This window comes from Neofelis nebulosa, chromosome 18 (genome assembly GCF_028018385.1).
Source record: "Neofelis nebulosa isolate mNeoNeb1 chromosome 18, mNeoNeb1.pri, whole genome shotgun sequence".
NCBI lineage: Eukaryota > Metazoa > Chordata > Mammalia > Carnivora > Felidae > Neofelis > Neofelis nebulosa.
The window spans coordinates 21,919,143-21,939,676 of record NC_080799.1 but is presented as its reverse complement, the minus strand read 5'-3'; the positions used below and the strand labels follow the sequence as shown (position 1 = coordinate 21,939,676).

Below are 20,534 nucleotides of genomic sequence, written 5' to 3'. Positions count from 1 at the left end.
TCTTGGGGAAGCTGTGGGGGCTGGAGGTAGATTTGGGAGTTGGTGCCATGTGGCTCATCGTTGATAATACGAGGGAAGAAGCCTTTGCTTAACAACAAAGTTTGGGAGAGTTGATGTGGGAAGTTCACAGTGGACCTTACTGCGGGGGCGGGGGGTGGGGAGAGGGTCAGGGCAGGAGAGAGGTGGTGTGTCAAGTAGAATTATTATCAAGTTCTTGCCAAGTCCTTGACACAACTTACCAGTGGTGGTTATTGATGTGAGGGGATTGCTGATGAAAGCAGAGGTGTTTGTTCTTGCCTGAGGAGCTCCCGGTCTGGTTGGGGAAGAAAAGCCAGTTTATAAAGGGAGGTTGGAAAGTCTAGATAGGAAGAGTCCAACAGGGGACACGTTTGGCTTATTTAGGGACAGTCAGGCAAGACCAGTCTTGAGCTGATCCTTGCAAGTGTAAGCTTTGGAGGAAGGGCATGCCCTTCAGCCTCTGTGGAGGGGAGGGGTGGTGGAAGGGACCTCCATGTCGAGTGTTTGTAGATGGGACGGGCTGGAAGGAATGTTCGCAAATGATGAGGGCTGCCGCTGGGTGTATCTCAGGGCCGGATCCCGTCCCTCAACTGCCTGTGTCTTCTTCAGATGCAGCCCTGTTCTTTGGCCCTTGGTCTTGTTCTCAGCATGCTTCTAGAAGCCCCTCAGCCAGCGTACTCCCATTTCCCCACCCGAAGCCCCCCTCCTCCATCCACACTGCCGTCCCCTCAGGCCTCCACCCTCTCTGGTGCCACAGCTCTGGCAGGAGGTAGTTGTGTACATGTGCTTCTCCTGCATGGTGGCTCCTGTCTCTCCCATTGCCCATTTCCTGAGGTCCTCAGTAAAGTCCTGACTGAGACCACTCCCGAGTCCTTTCTTGTAACATCTGGGGGCAGGTGGATGGGGGTGGCGGCCGGGGCGGGGTGGGGTGGGGGGAGACCTGGAAGTGTATACGGCGGCGGCCAGGCTCGAGCCCTGAGGAGCGCCAGCATTTGCAGGACAGGCCGGCGAGAGGCCGGTGCAGGAGAGGAGTGGAGGCTGACCACGCAGGAGGGAGGCCCTGACGCCAGGGGAGGAGGCGGCAGGCACCTGTGTCCAGCGGATGCAGGCAGGGGAAGGATCTGATTCTTTGGCCTGTGCGGTTCCTGGTTCTCCCGAGAGCATCATTGCTGGGCTGGGGACGACAGAAGCTAGACTCAAGTGGGTTGCGAAGTCAAATGGGGGCGAGGACTAGAAGCACAGGCTTGGACCACATCTGAAGTTTTGCCGTGAAGAGACGAGGTGGGGAGCTGGAGGGGAGTGTGGGGTTTGGAAGCTCTTACATATTTTAATTTTTAAGATGGGCTCTCCTAAAGTATGCTCGTGTGCCATACGGCATAGGAAAGGGGCGTCAGCCGGCCCGAGAGGAGATGGGATTCAGAGCACAGATGACGGGTTGCTCTTCACTAAGCGCAGAGGTGACCGGTGCTGCTGCACTTAGCTTGTCCTGTTCATGGTGGGAACAGGGTCTCTGGCTTCTCTTCTGACCAGAGTGGGAACTTGGGACTTCAGCTAGGGGGGCTCAGACCCGGGCCTGAGGGCAGCAGCAAAAACATTGAAGGAGAGAGAAAGGTTGAAATGTCAGACAGACTTGCCGGGAATGACACCGATTTACGGGACAGCATTGTGGGCACGCCTGCCGCCGGTGTTTGTGGTGGCACAGCGTAAAGTCAGATGCACCCGCCCAGTTGTGGGGCTCGCCCCAATTTTACCGTGCACCGGTGTGGGCAGGTCCACGGCAGGTGGCTCCACCCAGGGTTCCTGCTTTACTTAGCGGGAGAGAACAACTCTTTTCCACGCGAATCCATCCTCCTTGGGATCTTTCCACTGAGCTCTCCTTCCGTCCACACCTTCACCTTTGTTGTAGCTCACTGGGGTGGGGGGGGGGGTCTTTCTCCTTCCTCTTTTCTCAGCAGATCAGTTCCTTCATGCTGATCATTCTCAAGTTTGTACGCTTCTAATCTCTCAACTCTCTAAACTTGAGATCCATTATTTCATGCGATTCTAGCTAATGCAGCTGGACTGTTTTTTTTAAGGGACATGTTCTTCCCTGTATTAAAATGTATTATGTAAAGCTGTGGTGGCAAAAAATAGTGTTGCATGTGGGAAAACGTGTCTTGTGTCCCAAGCAATCAGGAAAAATAGATAAATTGGACTGTATAGACATTTAAAAATGTATTTCAAAGACAAAAATAAAGACAACCCAATAAAAATGGGTAAAGGGCAGTTCTCCAGAGCAGACACACAAATGGGTAATAAATAGGTGAAAACACATTCAGCATCATTAGCCATGGGGGAAATGCAAATCAAAACCGCTAGTTAACTTTTCAAGCCCACTAGGAGGGCTGTGATCAGAAAGACAGTTACACGCACTGCTGCAGATGTAGGGATATCGGAACCCTGGTGCTTTGCTGCTGGGAATGTAAAATGGTGCGCCCACTTTGGAAACCGTCTGGCAGCTCCTCAAAAGGTTAAACCTAGAGTTACCATACAACCCAGCAGTTCCACTCCTGGGTATAGACCGAGAAAATGGAAACACGTCCACAGAAAAGCTTGTCCATGAGTGTTCATAGCAGTGTTATTCTCATTAGCCAAAAGTGAACACAACCCAAATGTCTATCAGTTGCTGGATTAATATACAAAGTGTGGTGTATGCAAGCAGAGGAATATTATTCCACAATGAGAATAAATGAAGTGCACAATAGGGAAATCTATAGAGGGGCACCTGGATGGTTCAGTCGGTTGAGTGTCCGACTTCAGCTCAGGTTGTGATTTTGCTGTCCGTGAGTTTAAGCCCCGCGTCAGACTCTGTGCTGACAGCTCAGAGCCTGGAGCCTGTTTCAGATTCTGTGTCTCCCTCTCTCTCTGCCCCTCCCCCACTCATGCTCTGTCTCTCTGTCTCTCTCTCTCTCTCTGTCAAAAATAAATATTTTAAAAAAATTTTAAAAAAATCTATAGAAACAGAAATAGATTAGTGTTTACCTGAGGCTGGTGGCTGGCGTGGGGAGGTATATCTATCTAAAATTAACAACTCAGTGAATTTCAGTATATTCAGAGTTGTGCAGCTGTCACCACAATCAATTTTAGAACGTGGTCATCCCCTGGCTAAAAAGCCCCGTACTCATTGAACAGTCCCTTTCCCCCTAACCACACTCCCGCCCCGCCCCCCCCGCCGCCATTTTCTGTGGATTTACCTAGATGATATTTCATCTAAATGGAATCGTACAGTAGGTAATGCAGTCTGTCGTGTGTGGCTTCTTTTACTTAGCATAAGGTTTTCAAGGTTCACCTGTGTTGTAGTATGTGTCATACTTCGTTCCTTTTATTGTTGAATCATATCTGCCTTTGTGTGAACAATACCACTTTCCTCCATTCATAGGATTTCTCCACATCCTCACCAACACTTGTTATGTCTCTTTTTAATGTGAAATGATACCTCCTTGTGGTTTTGACTTGTATTTTCTTGATGGCTAGTGATATTGAGTATCTTTTCATGTACTTTTTGGCCATTTATATATCTTCTTTGGAGAACTGTCTATTCAAATCTTTTTTAAGTTTATTTATTGGGAGAGAGAGAACAAGTGGGGAGGGGCAGAGAGAGAGGGGGACATAGGGTCCAAAGCAGGCTCCGTGCCAATAGTGGAGAGCCTGATGCGGAGCTCGAACTCATGAACTATGAGATCATGACCTGAGCTGAAGTCAGATGCTTAACTGACTGAGCCACCCAAGTGCCCCAGATCATTTTTGTATATGGTCTGAGGAAGGGGTCAAAATTCATTCTTTTACATATGGATACCTAGTTGTCCCAGTACTGTTTGTCAAAAAGACTATTCTAGTTGTCTTGGCACCCTGGTTGGAAATTAATTGACTGTAGGTATGAGGGTTTATTTCTGGTCTCTCAATTCTGTGTCATTGATCGATAGGTCTATCCTTATGCCCGTACTGCACCGCCTTGATTGCTATAGCTTTGTGTAGTGCATTTTGTAATTGGGAAAACATCTTTATATTTGAGATTGTTTTGTCTATTCTCGATCCCTTGAGTTACCAACTGGATTTTAGGATGAGCTCGTTAATTTCTGCAAAGAAGCCAGCTGGGATTGCATTGAAAATGATGAGGGACAGAAGCAGGAAGATGTTTACCCTTATCCAGGAAGCTGACCTAAAGCCTGCATAGTTTTGATAAAGATCAAATACATGCTGGTTACTACATTCTGTAAGGGTCTCGCGACTGCCTCTATATCTCCAATAGTTAATATCGAACTGAATGACAAAGGAATCTTGCAAAAGTAGTTTTACGAGTAGACATTCAAAGAAATTCGAAGAAATTTTGGTAATCTGATATTCCCAGCATGCCTCCTTCCCTTTGATTACTGAGTATATATAACCACCAGCCTCAAACAGCAAAAGTACAGCACCTTCTGCCCATGGGTCGGGTTCCCATGCTACTTAAATACACTTAGTAAGTTGCACTGTCAGTGGCTCAAGAATTCTTTCTTTACTGTTGGCCTCAACCCCCACATAATTTTTGGTAGCCTGTACGGGGACAGTGATGAAAGAAATTCAGGAGCTTCAGTGCGGCTTGGTAAGTCTTCTTTACCCCCAGTATTTGTTTCTTACTTGTTCTTTTTCGGAGATGTCCTGAATAGTATGACTCTCCAGAATGTGCCTTGCCCAAGTGCTCAGGAGAGAACCTGTGCCTGTGGCTACACTACAGGGAGGGACAAACTTCTGCCCCCCAGCTGGACACTGGTACCTTGGCTGTAACAGCGTTGGTCAGAAATCAAGCTCTCCCTGTTTTACTGGTTTATTTTATTTTATTTTTTTAGTGTTTGTTTATTTTTGGGACCGAGAGAGACAGAGTGTGAGCAGGGGAGGGGCAGAGAGAGAGAGAGAGAGAGAGAGAGAGAGAGACAGAATCCGAAGTAGCCTCAGGCTCTGAACTGTCTGCACACAGCCTGACGCAGGGCTCAAACTCAGGAGCCATGAGATCATGACCTGAGCCGAAGTCAGACACTTAACTGACAGAGCCACCCGGGAGCTCCTATTTTGCTGTTTTTTATAATGTTTGTATTCTTCTTGGGCATGGGATGGCCATACATGTCATTAGGGTGGCTGCCAACCTTAAGACCCCCTAAATAGCCCAGTGTGATCCCTCGATGAGCATAAAATTCAAGATACATCTTCCTGTGTGCTTCCCAAAAGGGACAGGTGGGAGCTGTTCCCATTTGGGGCACTCACCCAACAGGGGACCCCTCCCTTGGGACTGGTTCACGGCTGAAACTCATGAGAAAGTTGCCCGGGTTAGGTAGGAGTTCCACACTGCCGTCTTTTCATGTCTCTCATTTGACCTTCCCCATCGACTGTTTGGTGTTCTTGGTCCTGCTCTCAGGGTAAAGGTACTTCTACCTTAGATATCTTGTGCGTAATTTGATATGAAATGGCTGCCCCTTCTAAACAAAGGCCAGGACCTCCACCCCATCCATTACTACTAGATCCAGAGGCTTACGAAGGGTATCATTATTGGTCACCAAGCCTACCGACTCCCCCAAAATGGAAAGAGGCAGCCTCAACGGTTGCGGCATTTCAGTCCATCTCCCCGCACCTACCGCAGGTTAGGGTGCAATAGGGGAAGCGGAGGGAGGCCCACATCCCTCCTCAAGTAGTACAGGGGTGTCAGAGCAGTCAGGGGAGGGTGCCTCCTGCCGCCCTGAACCCCAGGAAGCTTCAGCAGTGTTCCTGACAGGATGCCATTCAGAAGCCGAGAGAGATTTTGGTCAAGGACTCTTAGTTAATGTAACGATGGATGGGATCAGCTTCTTCAGTCCCAGAGGATTCCCCGTCTCCTAACACAATGGAGTTAATTTGGATTTAAAGAAAAAGTGCCGAACCCTACTCCCCACCCCAAAGAATAAATACTGCCCCCTAGTTAACACTGCCAATAAAAGATAGAAACCCAAGTGCCAGGGCGTGCAACTCACTCTGTCGAGCTTGCCTGCTCTCACATCTCGAGAGTGTCTTTTTCACTTTAATAACCTTTCCCTCCCCACTTCTTTTACTCATCTGCTGTGCTGCATGTCTCTCCTGAGCTCCTTCCTGAGACAAGACCAAGAACCTTCAGCATCCGCTTTGGGTCTGGCTGGGTCAAGGCTCCAGGGATCGGGGTCTCCCCAGTTCACACGGCAACACCTTCGGCAGCCACGAAGGGACAGGGTAACAGCAGGTCGAGTGACCGTCTTCATCGGTGAGCTTCTCACCTTCCTTGTGCTGGACAGTTGCTTAGTCACTCTTTGTTCTGCTCTCTCTTTCTGATCTCCCTGAGGAAAGGCCTCAAAAGGAAACAAAAAATTCCAGTATGCCAGATTATATCTCAGTACAGGGGAGACTTCTCCTGTCTCTCCCAAGGACACCCATGTTGATTGAAAGGAAGGATGGGCAGGGGTTCCCTCTTGGGGGGCAGGCTAGGCCAAAGAGGGCAGCAGGTTGGGGATGCCCACCTGCATCAGGGATGATAGTGTGATGGTTCCAGGGAGATGTCCCAGGGCCCAGACTCTCCAAGGTGGTGCTCTTGGGGTTCAGCAGGGACGCCTCTAGCCCAGGAGACTGTCAACTTTCTTTCCTCTAAATCCTTGATCCCATCCCACCCCTCCTTGAGATACATCTTGAGAAACTACAACCAGTTTGACCCTGGCACCTTGTATGCTTCCTTCCCACGTCGGCTTCTTTGTAACATTGTCGGCCTCAGTATAAACTAAAGGATGGGGAAGTCTGACCAGAAAAATAGACCGAAATCCCATATGGTCAGGCTTTTACGGATCTGTACCCAAACCCTGATCTGTCCGTGCTCTTTTAGGGGGCCTCAGAACACCCACCTCCTCCACTCCTCAGTGCACCATCAGCTCACCTGCCTTAGGCCTTGTTCTTCTGTTAATCCGCCACAAGCCTGTGTTCTGTCCTGTGTGCCCACCCACCTTGTCTCTTTTGTAAACAGGTTGCTGCCAGGATCCTGTACAGCCCCCCCTCTTTTTCCTGAGTTACTCGTCTCCTCTTTGCTGCTGCTTTGGTGTGTCAGATCTGAAATCTGTCTTGAGAGACCTGGATGAATGTTGCCTGATCCTTGTATGTGGAGGCGTCTCCCTCCTTCGTCTCCAGGTTAATGGCTGTGATAAACGGAGCCAATTGTCTGTTACAGGTCTTCCTCAGGATGGGGACTTTAAGGAATATTCCCAAGCAGCTTTTGAAACTCCTTTTGTCTCAAGGGGGTTCCCTGTATTGTCTGGCCAGACTGGACTGCCTTTTTTCACATTTTGTTGGGGGAAAGAAAATGTTCATCTGTTCTCCTGTCTGGTGACCAGGAGTCTCTTTCTTCTGTTTGGGCTTTTATTGCCTCCAGCCTTGCAGGCAGCACCTCGCCTCTTCTGCCTCCTCCTCCCTCTCCTCCTGTTTCAGCACCACCCTCCACCCTAGGCAAGGCTTACCTAACAGGCTCCTGCACCTTCCTCAGTGCCTGTGGCACCAGTGGTTTCTGGTCCTACTCTCAGTGTCACGGAGCGGAGAGCACTCCAAGCTGTTGGGCCACCTCCTTATGAGGTTCAAACTGAAACACCTCCCAGGTCGGCAAGAAGGGGCCTAACGGTTCCCTTGGACTTAAACCACCCCTCAGATTTCCCCACAGGTACCCCAAGCAACATGGACAGTGCAGAGCAGATTGATTGACTTTTAGTGGGCACAGGTGCAACATATTTTAAAAAATTTTTTTTTTTTCAACATTTTTTAATTTATTTTTGGGAGAGACAGAGACAGAGCATGAACGGGGGAGGGGCAGAGAGAGAGGGAGACACAGAATCGGAAACAGGCTCCAGGCTCCGAGCCATCAGCCCAGAGCCTGACGCGGGGCTCGAACTCACGGACCGCGAGATCGTGACCTGGCTGAAGTCGGACGCTTAACCGACTGCGCCACCCAGGCGCCCCACAGGTGCAACATATTTTGATTGAAAGTCAATTTAAGTTTGTTTATTGTTTTTAAGTGTATTTATTTTGAGAGAGAGAGGATCCCAAGCAGGCTCTGTGCTGTCAGCACAGAGCCTGAGGTGGGGCTCGATCTCATGAACTGTCTCATAAAGCTTTCGTGGGTAATGGTTACGAACAAGTAGGTAGGTTGAATAAATGAAAAGGTTTCTAGGTAAAACTTTTAATGGCTTTCAAGATCTTTTGTAACATGAATTTTTTTTATGTTTATTTATTTTTGAGAGAGAGAGTACACATGCAAGCAGGGGAGGGGCAGAGAGAGAGGGAGTCAGAGAATCCAAAGCAGGTTCCAGGCTCTAAGCTGTCAGCCCCAGTGTGGGGCTCAAACTCATAAACCATGAGATCCTGACCTGAGCCAAAGTTGGATGCTTAACCGGTTGAGCCACCCAGGTGCCCCAGTAACCTGAAAGTTTTAAAGTTTTGCTAAGTTAAATGATAAATTGGATTGAATTCATTGGATATCCATAACCTTTCTAAATAAGGTAAAATACCTAAAGCATTGTTTTCTGAACATAGGTTTGTGTTTTTGGCTTCTTATTGTGGAGAAACTGACAGGGTTGCTTTCCTCATCATTTCCATCAGCCTTAATTATGTTTAATAGAATTTTAACTTAGAAACCTTAGTTTCCAGTGAACATGAAGTAGTAACCAATTGTGAACTGTCTGCTACACCAGAATTCTTTAGATTGGCAAATTTATGAATATAGTTCATAATTTCTAAAAACATGTTTTCCCATAGCACAATCTTTCAACAAAGCATGCTTAACAAGAGACTCAACTCTGTATGTAGGAAAGTGGGAAATGTGTTAGGAAGATACAAGAAGTGAGAATACATTTTGTTGAGAGGAAAAACAAAGTAATTTTGTCCTAAAATGAGACTGTTTATTTAGAGAGAGAAGGCTTAGGACAAAGCCTGAGTGAAAAAGAAAGTTGTAGAAGGTTTGTCAAGGCAAATCTTTGAAAAGAACTTTGTATGTAATCATGACTAAGATTGAAATGATCTCTTATTGTCAGCTTGGTTAGTTAAATATGGAGTTTTATAGTGATCTATGATCCTGTTTAGGCATGTACCGTGAAACTTCCCAAGATTCAAACTCTAGATAAAGTCTTTTTGACTGATTAGGCTGGTTTATTTGGTATGGTAAGCTACTTGGGAAGTTGTATCACAGAGATGATGATAAAGGTTATGTTGTTTGGGTAAATGCTGTAACTGTTCTAGAAATTATATGAAATTCCTGTAGTTTTAGTATGTTCTGGTACAAGGTCATCATTTGACATTCTGAGCTTCAACATACCTTTTGGAGGACACGATGAACCACTATGAACAGCCACTAACAGGGTTCTCTCCTATTCCTCTCCACCCCAGGCACCCCGTGTGCAATGGCCCTGGTGTCTGCTGATTCCCGCATTGCAGAACTTCTCACGGAGCTCCATCAGCTGATCAAACAAACCCAGGTAAAAAGCTGTAGCCCTTGGCTCCTGGAGGGCAGCATGTGAGTGGCAGGGGTGGGGGGTGGGGGGTGGGGAGGGTTGTGTTCAGAGAGATTGGACGTGCAGGAGCCCAGGTGATGTGAAGAATGCGTTTTAAGAACGAGAATGTGGGGGTATAACTACCCTTCCTGCTGGATTTTCTACCAGGGGCAGGATTTTGTGATTCTTTCTGTTTAATAACGGCTATATTGAGATCTAGTTCACTGGTTCCAAGTGTCCGATTCCAGTGGTTTTGGTGTATTCACAGAGTTGTGCAACCATCACCACGATCAATTTCAGAACGTTGACATCATCTGACCAAAATGCCCTGTATCCATTATGGCCATTCCTCTTTTCCCTCCACCCTCTTATCTCAGCTGAACACAGATACTCTTACTGGGCAGGATACTCCAGGAGTGCAGGCGGAGGTTCTCTCCCAGGAGCTGGTCAAGGGCCAAAACTTTTTTGGAATATGCAGGATCTGAAAACACAGGCCTGTTGAGTTCAACTTTTCCGGCACAGCCCGCCGTCCCCAGCCCTTGGCCTAGGCTCCCTTAGAGTGAAATGATATTGGAGCATCTACATTTAATACAGCATTTCTACATCAGCTATAGCAGCAGTGTCAACATGAGTATGCCTAACATTTGGAGGAGCCGGTGTGGGGTCGGGATAGACTTCAAGAAACAGCCTGTCCTATTGAGCCATTACATACATTTTCATACTTTTATACTAATTTGGTTACCCATTTCGCCCTTTCATCCACTCCTGTTTGTGCCTTATAATACGTTTGTGTTGAACTGTTCCTTTGGGCACTGGTACCAGAATTATCGTATGACTTCTTTACGTAAGGCAGTTGAGTTTTACTGGTGATACCAGGGTGGTACACTGTTGAACTATGGTCATGGTAGAATTCAGTTTCATTATAGAACAAGTTAGTAAGAATTATGGACTTATTTCTTATGCCTTCCCACCGGAATTGGCCTTGCCCACTTACTAGATCTCGTACTTAACTAGATAATGCCCTGGACAATAAAAGTATACTTTACAATATTTGCTTTATTACGGTTGGCCACGATTCAGTTATTTCTGGGTTCTGGTGACAAAGCCAGTCACCCTGTTGCAGCTCACAGGCTTGAAAAGAGACTGGTTTTCATTGTGTGCCCTTGTACACCGGGGCTCACCTCCTCCCTATGGGAAGGACCTAAGCGATACTCAAAGTAACAGCCCTACCTCTGCCAGCTGTACCTCAGGATGTCTTATTTTGATCTGTTCTTGGATCAAGGTAGTCGTGGTGCATCAATATAAATTATAAAAGCCCTGTACAGGTGCCCTAGAAGGGCCACCACAGGTTTAGAAACGCGTGCTTCCCCTAGGTGTGTCCTTGAAGCTCAGTGGCTAGAATGGAGGGCCATTGCCCCCTGGCTGCCGCAGCCCCCGTCTAGATTAAAATAGCCAAGAGGCCCTGAGGGGCAGGATGGCAAACCTTTCCCAACAACACATGGGTCCGTGAATTATCCAGCACTATCTGTTGGATTGACCTGGCCCAAGACACTAACTCCTCCTCATCTTTCCAGGTGGACACACACTCCTTGTCTTCCTCCTACCAGAGAACTCACCTTAGTCTGTTCGTTTTACTAATCAGTCTTCCTCTGAATGCCACTTCTCCTTAAAAGTGTATTCAATTGTCCCATGAGGTGCACACTAGCACCCGTCTCCCCTAAAACCCTTTCTGTCTGTGGGCCAGTGTACTTTGTCCAGCACGCATTTTGTTGCCATTGTTGTCTACTGGCCTGGGTGCAGTGAGGAGACCTATTTCATACTCCAAAATGCTGGGTCCCCTATACTGGATGTATGGTGGCCACACGTAGATGTATTTTAGCCTGAATGTATCAAATGGCCTCTCCAAACCTTCCTCACCTCAGGGCGAGAAGGTTCCCAGGGGAATTTGGACCCACCATGTGATGCCTGCTGCTTTAATCCTATCAGAAAGCCATTTTTTTTCCACTTAAAAAGATATCTTTTCATTCACAAAAATAAGGGTGGTGTGTGTTTGTGCACGGCATATTGGATGTGCCGCTGCTATACTTTGGTCCATTATAATCAGGGTCCTCTCCAAGCATTTGGTCATCCAGGTTTATAGTTACACAGGGACCCATCTCCTGGGAGCCATGCACTACAGAGTCATGTGGCCCAGAAGGGAGCGGTTCCCGGAAATTCCTTCCCAAATGAAGTCTTTTGTAGTGGGATGTAACCTGAAAAGTAAGGGTCAGGAGATGCCGGTATAAATATTTCTGGGGCTTCTGGCCTGGGATGCGGGGTGCCACAGCAGGATAAAGGGCCGCCCTCATGCCTGTTGACCTCACCCTTGCAGGAAGAGCGTTCACGGAGCGAACACAACTTAGTGAACATCCAGAAGACCCATGAGCGGATGCAGACAGAGAACAAGAGTAAGTAGCTGGGCTCACAAGAGAAAGGGGTATGGGCCGAGACAGGGAACCTGACTGTTACTGGTGTCGGACAGGATTTGGACAGGATTTTTGCATGTACCTACACAACCTGAAATGAACCGCTCCTTAGCCAGAGGGACAGTTTTCCCTTAGGCTGTGTGATATATGGTGACCCAGGAAACAGATAGCAGATGACCTAGCACTAAGGAGCCTTAAAATCCCCCACTTCTAGGGACTGGGACGTCAGTGAAATGAGGCTGCATCCAGGGGAACCCCTTTGGGCACACAAGCATCCCCAGTAGGCTGGTGTTTTCTAGAGAGAGCTTCCCTCCCGTGCACTGCACATGCCCCAGCGGCCCTCATGCTCAGCCTCCTGGGTTGGTACTTTCCAACCCTGAGCAGCTTCGAGAGTTGTTGTCTGTCTTCCTCTGTGCTGACACGTATTTTCTGTCATGCGATGGCAGAGATTAGAAAGTCCTCTCCTGACATGTAATGATGTGGTCTGTACCATATGAAAATGTGAACTCGTCGAACATGGGCATCTGCCTCAGAGAGCACTTCTGACCCAATAAAGCTCGCACCCTGGCCCGTGGCCTCTGTAAGCCTCCGGAAGTCTGATTTGGGTGTACTGGAAGCAGGGCCACATGACCACCAGCTGCCCCTTGCCCACGCCTCTTTCTCTGTTCACTTGGCAGTCTCTCCCTATTACCGGACAAAGCTGCGTGGGCTCTATACAACCGCCAAGGCCGATGCGGAGGCGGAGTGCAAGTGAGTACTGTCCCACCGCCCTGCCCTCATCTCCCCTTCCCCGCCCGTGCGCTGGGCTCCAGAAGCCTACAAAACACAGCCCCAGCCGCCTTTCCTGCCACGGATAAGCAGATTCCCACTCCCCAGGCTGTCCCTGGGGGCCTGCCTTCCCTAGCAGGGGAAGAACCCACTTTTGGACCTCTCTTTCCGATAGCCCTGCTGTTTTGTAGATGGCAGTGAGGTGGGGACCAGACCCCAGCACTGCCATTTACCAGCCGCAGTGACCTTTTGAGCAGGCCCTCCCATCGAGACTCAGTTGCTCCATCATTACAATGGGGATAATAACCATCTACAGAATTGTCAGCATATGAGACGGTTGTATATATAGTGCCTAAAACCAGTGTTTTTCAAACTTCTGATCATTACCTGTGGTAGGAAATACATTCTCTGTTGTGGCTTAATAATAATAATATTAAAGACATAATCATCATGTTAATAATATTAATAAACTCCTTTTGGCCTTACTGTGCCAGGCATTATTCCAAGTACTTTATGTATTTATCTCAATGCTCAGAGCCACCATTTTACAGATGAGGAAACTAAGACACAAGGGGTTCCATAATCTGCTAAAAGACATACAACTAGTAAGTGGGGGAGCCCAACGTTAGACCCAAAGTCCATATTCTTGGATACCATGCTAGAATGGTTTAATGATTGTCTTTTCACATTTATTTTATATGCACATATATCATAGAATTGGAACAAGAAATAGTTTGTACTGTTACTATGTCTGTGTGTGTGTGTGTGTGTGTGTGTGTGTGCGTGCGCGTGTGTGTTTTGTTTTGTTTTGTTTAAGTAATCTCTACACCCACTGTGTGGGGCTCAAACTCATGACCCAGAGATCGAGAGTTGCATGCTGTTACGGCTGAGCCAGCCAGGTATCCTCTGTTCTGTTTTTTTTAAATGCTGGTTGTTACCCAGGAAATTAATTTCACAACTCACTAATGAGTTATGGGCTCCGTTTAAATACTGGCCTGCACATGTGGTGATGGCCAGCACCCTAAACATTTCTAGTGATTCCAGATCTTCCTCTCCTCCCGTCAGGCTCTTCATGAGCACACCCTGCCTTGTGCTCATGGTCCCAGATTTTCGTCGCCTGCTGTCATCTTTGTTTTACAAACCTTTGCTGGCACCTGTGTCTGGTGCTGGCCATCCCCATGTAGAGACACGAGGATAGCGAAGACCCTGCCTTCAAGGGCAAACGGTCCGGAAAGGAGAGGCACCCTAAGAAAAGAGTTACAGGACAGTGTGGTTGATGGGCCAGCAGAGGTGGGCTCACTGTGCCTGCAGGCCCGGGATGGCCGCGGGGAGGAGGAGAGACTTGAAGTAGGGGTCAGCAGGTGGACACGGCAGAGGGGACAGTGTGTGGAGGCTGTGGAAGAGTGCCCGCTGGGCATGCGCACTGGGGGACTGAGAACCAGTCCTGTGTGGCTGGGAAGGGCAAGGCAGCATGTGGAGGGCTTCCAGGAACTGGGTTTTATCCTGGAGGCCACAGGGAGCCAGTAAGGATGTAAAAGGAGAGAAACCTCTGGCTGCTGTGTGGACAGTAGACTGGGTGAGATTCAGAGCCAGTGAGGAGATCAGGCAAGAAGGTGGTGATGGGATTGAGCCAAGACAGTGGCTGTGGGGATGGAGAAGCAAGGTGGGGTTCAAGGGCAGATTCTGAAATAAAATTGGGGGAATCGGGCGCCTGGGTGGCTCAGTCGGTTGGGCGTCCGACTTCAACTCAGGTCATGATCTCACGGTTTCTGGGTTCAAGTCCTGCGTCGGGCTCTGTGCTGACAGCTCACAGCCTGGAGCCTGCTTCGGATTCTGTGTCTCCCTCTCTCTCTGCCCCTCCCCTGCTCATGCTCTGTCTCTCTATGTCTCAAAAATAAATAAAAACATTTTTAAAAAATTTAAAAAAATAAAATTGGAATCATTTGGGACAGGGGAAGGTGAAGATCCCAGGGTTTTTTAGCTTAGAGGCACCAGCTGGGCTCCCTGTGCTGGTCTGGGGAGAACAAAGGGTGGGGCTGACTTAGGCAGGGGGAGGCACAGGCCGGGGGGAGGCACAGAGCGTTCTGACCGCCAGCCGGCCTTCCAGCCCACCCTTCCCCACCGCCTCTTCTCCCTGATGTGCAAGTTTGTCATCTGGCCATAGTCGGGCCCTTTCCCGCTCACCTGCACTGGAGTTGGGCTGGCATGAGTTAGAGGGACACGCACATTAGAGAGTAAAAGGCAAATGGCCCTTCCAAGCTTAACTGCTGGGAAAGTGACTGCTTCAGAAACCAGTCTGGTGTGGGCTCCTCTCTCCCATTGACCCACCGGGAGTTAAACACTTAGAAGCTTATTTCCTAATTTCAGGGCCCAGCCTCTTACAGTTCTGCCACTTTACTTTTCAGACTGTCAAAAGTTCGTACATTTATTCACTAGACTCTGAGTCCTTGTCAGCACCGGGTGCCGTGCTGGGCCCGGGAGCACATGAGGGGGCGAAGTGCCACCCTGCCTGCGGGAGGCTCCGAGTCTGGGAGTCTGGGTGGGGAACACATGTCACGGTGTGTTCCCGCGACACTCTCCTCCACCCATACATCTCCAAGCAGATTAATTAAAGCCCTCAGGAAACTGAAGAGGCGCCAAGAGCCAGCGTCAGGAGTTAGTCCCATGACACGCCGCTAGCTGACTCCTTGACACGCTGCTGCACTTTCCTCCACACGCTCTTATGCTCTTTCCTGCCCCCCCAGCTGGGTTTCATCCTCCTGCTTGCAGAAAATGGAAAAGTGCCTGTGTCTTCATTTAACAATTTCTTTTTTTTTTTTTTTTTTAAAGGGCTTGAGGTTGCACACTGGCTGCAGGGGTCAGAGGGCAACAAGATCAAAGATTTCACTTTCCAGAAACAGGCAGCCATTCCAGGCAGGAGCAAATCATTTTCTAGCCTTAGTGCAAAAGGCCTTCCGCAAGAGTGGGAGGGACGGGGTCCTCAGTGATACTTTGGCCACAGACAGTGGCTTCCAACCACCCCGAGTTCCGGCTGGGGAAGATGGTTTTTGCCCTGGCTCGGCTGGCGCAGGCAGAGGTGTAGGTTAGCTTCCCAAGGGCCTGAACGACTCCCAGGCTAACACGGCAGGTCCCCAGAGGAGAGAATGATTTGTGGTCTGAGGACGGTCCTTCCGCACCAGGTGCGGGGCCCTGGACAGCTGACCGTTGGCTGCGGGCGCTTGCGGCGTAGATGTTGTTCCAGGCTGCAGACCAGAGGTGGCGCTCTAGTCTTGACCTGTTCCATAGGAAGGAGGTCTCGTCCACTTTTTTCCAGGGTTATGGCCGTTTTCCATTGTGTAGTTAGTAAGTCTCTTATGGGAGGTCATCGAGATTATGTAAATATTCCAGGTCAAGCTGTCTCTCAGCTTTGGCATCTGTTTATGGTTCTTGTTCACAACAATTGGGATTCTTTTTCTTAAAGCGCCCCAGGGGATTCTGATGTGGTTGAGACCCACTCCATTAATGTCTCACAGAGTACAGCTTAGGACATACTGCATAGAGCTGTGTTCTTCAGACAGGCCCAGCAGCAGTGGTCAGACTCCCAGGTTCCCTTTGGCCTCCTGGCTTTTACTCCCCTCCTGTCCTGGTGCCTGACTGCCCTGTGTCCCAGTGCTCCCGGCCTGCAGTGGCCCTGGCTGAGCCCTCCCTGTGTCCTGTGCCTGCCGTGCTGAACTGTGATGCTGCAGGCATATCAGGTGACATGTCCACCCCTCCCTGCTTTGGACTGCCCCACTCCATCTGCCTGACAAGCTCCACGAGAGCCTGGGACCCAGCAGGACACAGCTGCGAGGCTGTATCGTGCTGTGTTCTTATTTGTCTCCCTCCTGCTAAATGAAGGCCTTCAGAACTACAGGGGCATTTACTAAAGGTTTACTAGAGGAATAGCTATGGGAGAGGAGAATAAATGACCCAAAATGGAGTCTGTGCTGCTTAGTCCTATTGAAATACTTTTGGGGGAAGAGTCCTCAAGATCTAGGATAAAGAAATCTTCCTCCAGCGAGAATTGTGTTCAGTCTGCTGGATTGCCTGGGCCCCAACCACTCTGGAACCCTGTAAGGTAACTCCAGAGGCTTACTGGGGCTGTGGCCTTTCGGAGACAGATTCCTTCTACCCATACCCCTGCTCTGAGCTGAGAGGACTCCCCACAATCCTCTGGAGTGTCTCCTTTTACACGTCCCAGCGTGGGCAGACCCCGAGCCTTAACTTCCACCCTGCGAATCTCCAGACTGTTCAAAGCAGCCAGACCTGTAGCATGCTTTCTTCAGGCTTTGTCAGATGCAGTTCTCTCTGCTTTGCTTGCCTCTCTGCGAGTCTCTTGGATTCTTTGGCCTGCTTCCTCTCACTACCTTATCGGTTCTTTTATGCTTTTAAAATTAAAAAAACACGGGTGCCTGGCTGGCTCAGTCAGTGGAACACGTGACTCTTGATCTTGGGATTGGAGGTTTGACCCCCGACCCACGTTGGGTGTAGAGATTACTTAAAATTAAAATAAATAAACAAACCAAACCAAAGAAATAGGGGTGCCTGGGTGGCTTAGTCGGTTAAGCGTCCGACTTTGGCTCAGGTCCATGATCTCACAGTTCATGAGTTCGAGCCCTGCGTGGCGCTCTGTGCTGACAGCTCGGAGCCTGGAGCCTGCTTGTGATTCTGTGTCTCCCTGTCTCTCTGCCCCTCCCCCACTCACATTCTGTCTCCTTTCCTCTCCTCCCTCTCTCTCTGTCAAAAATAAACATTAAGAAATAAATAAGCACTTAGGGTTTATAGTTTTTGGCAGTAGGGCTGATCTGAGTTACCCAGCTTGCTGTAAGCAGAGACGGAAGTCTGTGCTTTGTGCTTCATCCTGACGCCTTCTCTCCCTTCTCCCCACCCTCAGTATCCTCCGGAAAGCTCTAGATAAGATAGCAGAAATCAAGTCTCTGTTGGAGGAAAGGCGGATCGGTGAGTCGGAGATGCGTCTTGACCAGGCTGAGTGAGGCTTCTGAGAGCAGCAGCCACGGCTCCCTGCAGCCTCAGCCCTGTGTGCTCGTTCCGTGGACTTCCGATGGGGGGAGCGCAGCTGCACAGCCTGGGTCTGGGAGGGAATGGAGACGCTCTCCTGCTCAGAGGCAGGGGCTCCCCAGCGTCCCTGTGCAGACCTGGAAGGTTTCATCCCCCCACCCGTGCTCGTCTCCCTTCCTCTTGTGCCTGGGCAGGTGCCTCCTTCCCGCTACCTCCACTCGCACTTCTTTCTGTCGTAAACCCTGGCTGCTCTGTGAGGGCCGTCCTAGGATGGAGTTTACACAGGTGCTGGCTTCCAGATCCCTTCAGGCCGCCCCGGCTCTCCCACCTCTCTTACCGTAACGTTCAGTGAGCCCACAGCGGGCAGTCACCTCCCCCGTCAAACGTGTCACGCCGCCAGCGGGGTCCGTGTGAGGTTGACTGGGTGTGTGGTGCCATGCCTGAGGAGGTCAAGGGTCTGACTAAGGAACCTAAAGTTCTTTTACCTTTATGTGGAATAACAGCACATTCTAATAGTAGAAAAGCACACCTAATTGTAACACACAGCTCTGTGAAATTTTCACTGACCGAACATCTGATGTGACCAGCATCTCAGAAGCCCCCCTTTTTGCCCTCTTTCGTCCTTCACACCAAGGGACCCCCCTGACCCGACATCTCACCGGTCCATGAGAGTAGTCCGCAAGTGTTTCTCCGCGGGCATCTGGCGGAAGGGGCCGGGATCCCATCTGGGCCCTTGCTGCTAACTCGGGAGCTGGGGTTCCAGGCCGAACGCCACTGGCAGCTCAGTGCATGGGTGGGCCTGGGGGAGGCGCCCTGTCCCCGGTGCCTCAGGGGCTCGCTTCCTTCCCACAGCGGCCAAGATTGCGGGCCTGTACAATGACTCGGAGCCCCCTCGGAAGACCATGCGCAGGGGGGTGCTGATGACCCTGCTGCAGCAGTCGGCCATGACCCTGCCCCTGTGGATCGGGAAGCCTGGTGACAAGTGAGGGCAGGCCCGGGGTGGAGGGAGCTGATAAGTGGGAGGGGCTGGACCTAACACCTCGTCCCACCCTCAGGCCCCCGCCCCTCTGTGGGGCCATTCCAGCCTCTGGCGACTACGTGGCCAAACCTGGAGACAAGGTGGCCGCCCGGGTAAAGGCTGTGGATGGGGACGAGCAGTGGATCCTGGCCGAGGTGGTCAGCTACAGCCATGCCACCAACAAGTGAGTCACACCCACGCCTCCGTCTGCGCTCCCATTACACCTGCGCGGCTGCCCCTCCCCCACGTGCAGGATGGGAGAAGGGCTTCCCTCCGGGTGCCTGTGGGGACGGGGACGGTGTGTGGAGCAGGCTTCTTGGGCCCCTTCCCTGCTCCGCTCGTGGCTCCCCGACTTGGCACACCTCCCTGCATCCACCGTTTTCCTTTTGTTCGCCAGGTATGAGGTAGATGACATCGACGAAGAAGGCAAAGAGTGAGTGTGCTGGTCAGGGCGGGACCATGGAAGCTGCTGGGAAGGAGCCCCCGCCTGGCCGCGGGTTGACCTAAGCCCCCCTTCCCCCAGGAGACATACCCTGAGCCGGCGGCGCATCATCCCACTGCCCCAGTGGAAGGCCAACCCCGAGACGGACCCTGAAGCCTTATTTCAGAAGGAGCAGCTCGTACTGGCCCTGTATCCCCAGACCACCTGCTTCTACCGTGCCCTGATCCACACGCCCCCACAACGGGTAAGCAGCCCCCACGGGAGAGACCGCACAGGACACGACGACTGGGCTGACCCCATGGGTCATGGGGTCACCGTCCACCTCCCTCCCCTCCTGACCACCTCCTCCAGCCTCTCTGAGCTAGGAGGGTCCCGTGCGTTGCCCTGTCTCCTGCTCACACTGCCCTGCAGCTGCCCTCCGGCCCTGCCCCCTACGGCAGTACCAGCCAACCCCTCTCCCACCTTCAGAGTCCCAGCAGGCCCTGAGTGGAATGTGACCCACGAGTCCCCTAGTCTCACCTCACCTGCGCATTTCGACAGGCAGCCCTGAGATGGGAAGGCCCGTGCCAGGGCCCTTTCTCCGTCCCCGGCTGCGCTCCCTCATGCTGGTCACCCTTCACCTCATGGTGGGGGAAAGGCCCTTCTCCCCTCTTCCTCCAGGATTCCTGCCTGCTGCCCTCTGGGTTTTTCTTGATCCCCTTAACAGAGGGTCCTCAAAAGGCACCAGATCCTCTATGTAGGATCTCCCCATATAGACAGTAAGTCTCCCTCCTGCTTGCTCTTTGTTGCTGAGGAAAGAACTCCGTCCTAGCAGGGATTAGGTTCAAACATCTAGACTTTTTGAGCGAGGTTGGGGACAGGAGAGGCTGGGAGCCCCAGAGGTTCTGCTCATTCTCGGCACAGGGCCTCGTCTGGGGGTCTCTGACCAGCCCCTCCTGTCTGCCCCCTACTGCAGCCCCAGGATGACTATTCAGTCCTGTTTGAAGACACCTCCTATGCGGATGGTTACTCCCCTCCCCTCAATGTGGCCCAGAGGTACGTGGTGGCTTGTAAGGAGCCCAAGAAAAAGTGAAGTGGGCTGGCAGACTCCAAATCTCCTGCCGTCCTCACAGGGGAGTGCAACAGAAGATTTTGTGATCAAATAAATATTGTTCCCCTTTGCCCATGTCTCCTTGGCTTTGCTTTTCCAGGCCCTTCTCCCCCTCCTCCTGACAGGACAAGTTGGGGAATTGGAGGCCGCGGAGGAGATGGCC

At 50.6% G+C, this 20,534-nt stretch overlaps 1 protein-coding gene across 3 annotated transcripts in view; it reads left to right on the top strand.

Moving 5' to 3' along the window:
• The window catches only part of SGF29 (SAGA complex associated factor 29), a 31,967-nt gene extending 11,525 nt beyond the window's left edge, over positions 1–20,442 (top strand). For all 3 annotated transcript variants that reach the window (XM_058712091.1, XM_058712092.1, XM_058712093.1), the window contains 9 exons: positions 9,448–9,536; positions 11,923–11,998; positions 12,694–12,766; positions 17,697–17,761; positions 18,674–18,803; positions 18,877–19,023; positions 19,237–19,272; positions 19,363–19,525; positions 20,237–20,442. In XM_058712091.1, the coding sequence (XP_058568074.1) occupies positions 9,448–9,536; positions 11,923–11,998; positions 12,694–12,766; positions 17,697–17,761; positions 18,674–18,803; positions 18,877–19,023; positions 19,237–19,272; positions 19,363–19,525; positions 20,237–20,353 (896 nt within the window). In that variant the 3' untranslated portion in view covers positions 20,354–20,442. The remainder of the gene's footprint in view (positions 1–9,447; positions 9,537–11,922; positions 11,999–12,693; positions 12,767–17,696; positions 17,762–18,673; positions 18,804–18,876; positions 19,024–19,236; positions 19,273–19,362; positions 19,526–20,236) is intronic.
• Positions 20,443–20,534: the final 92 nt, after the last annotated feature.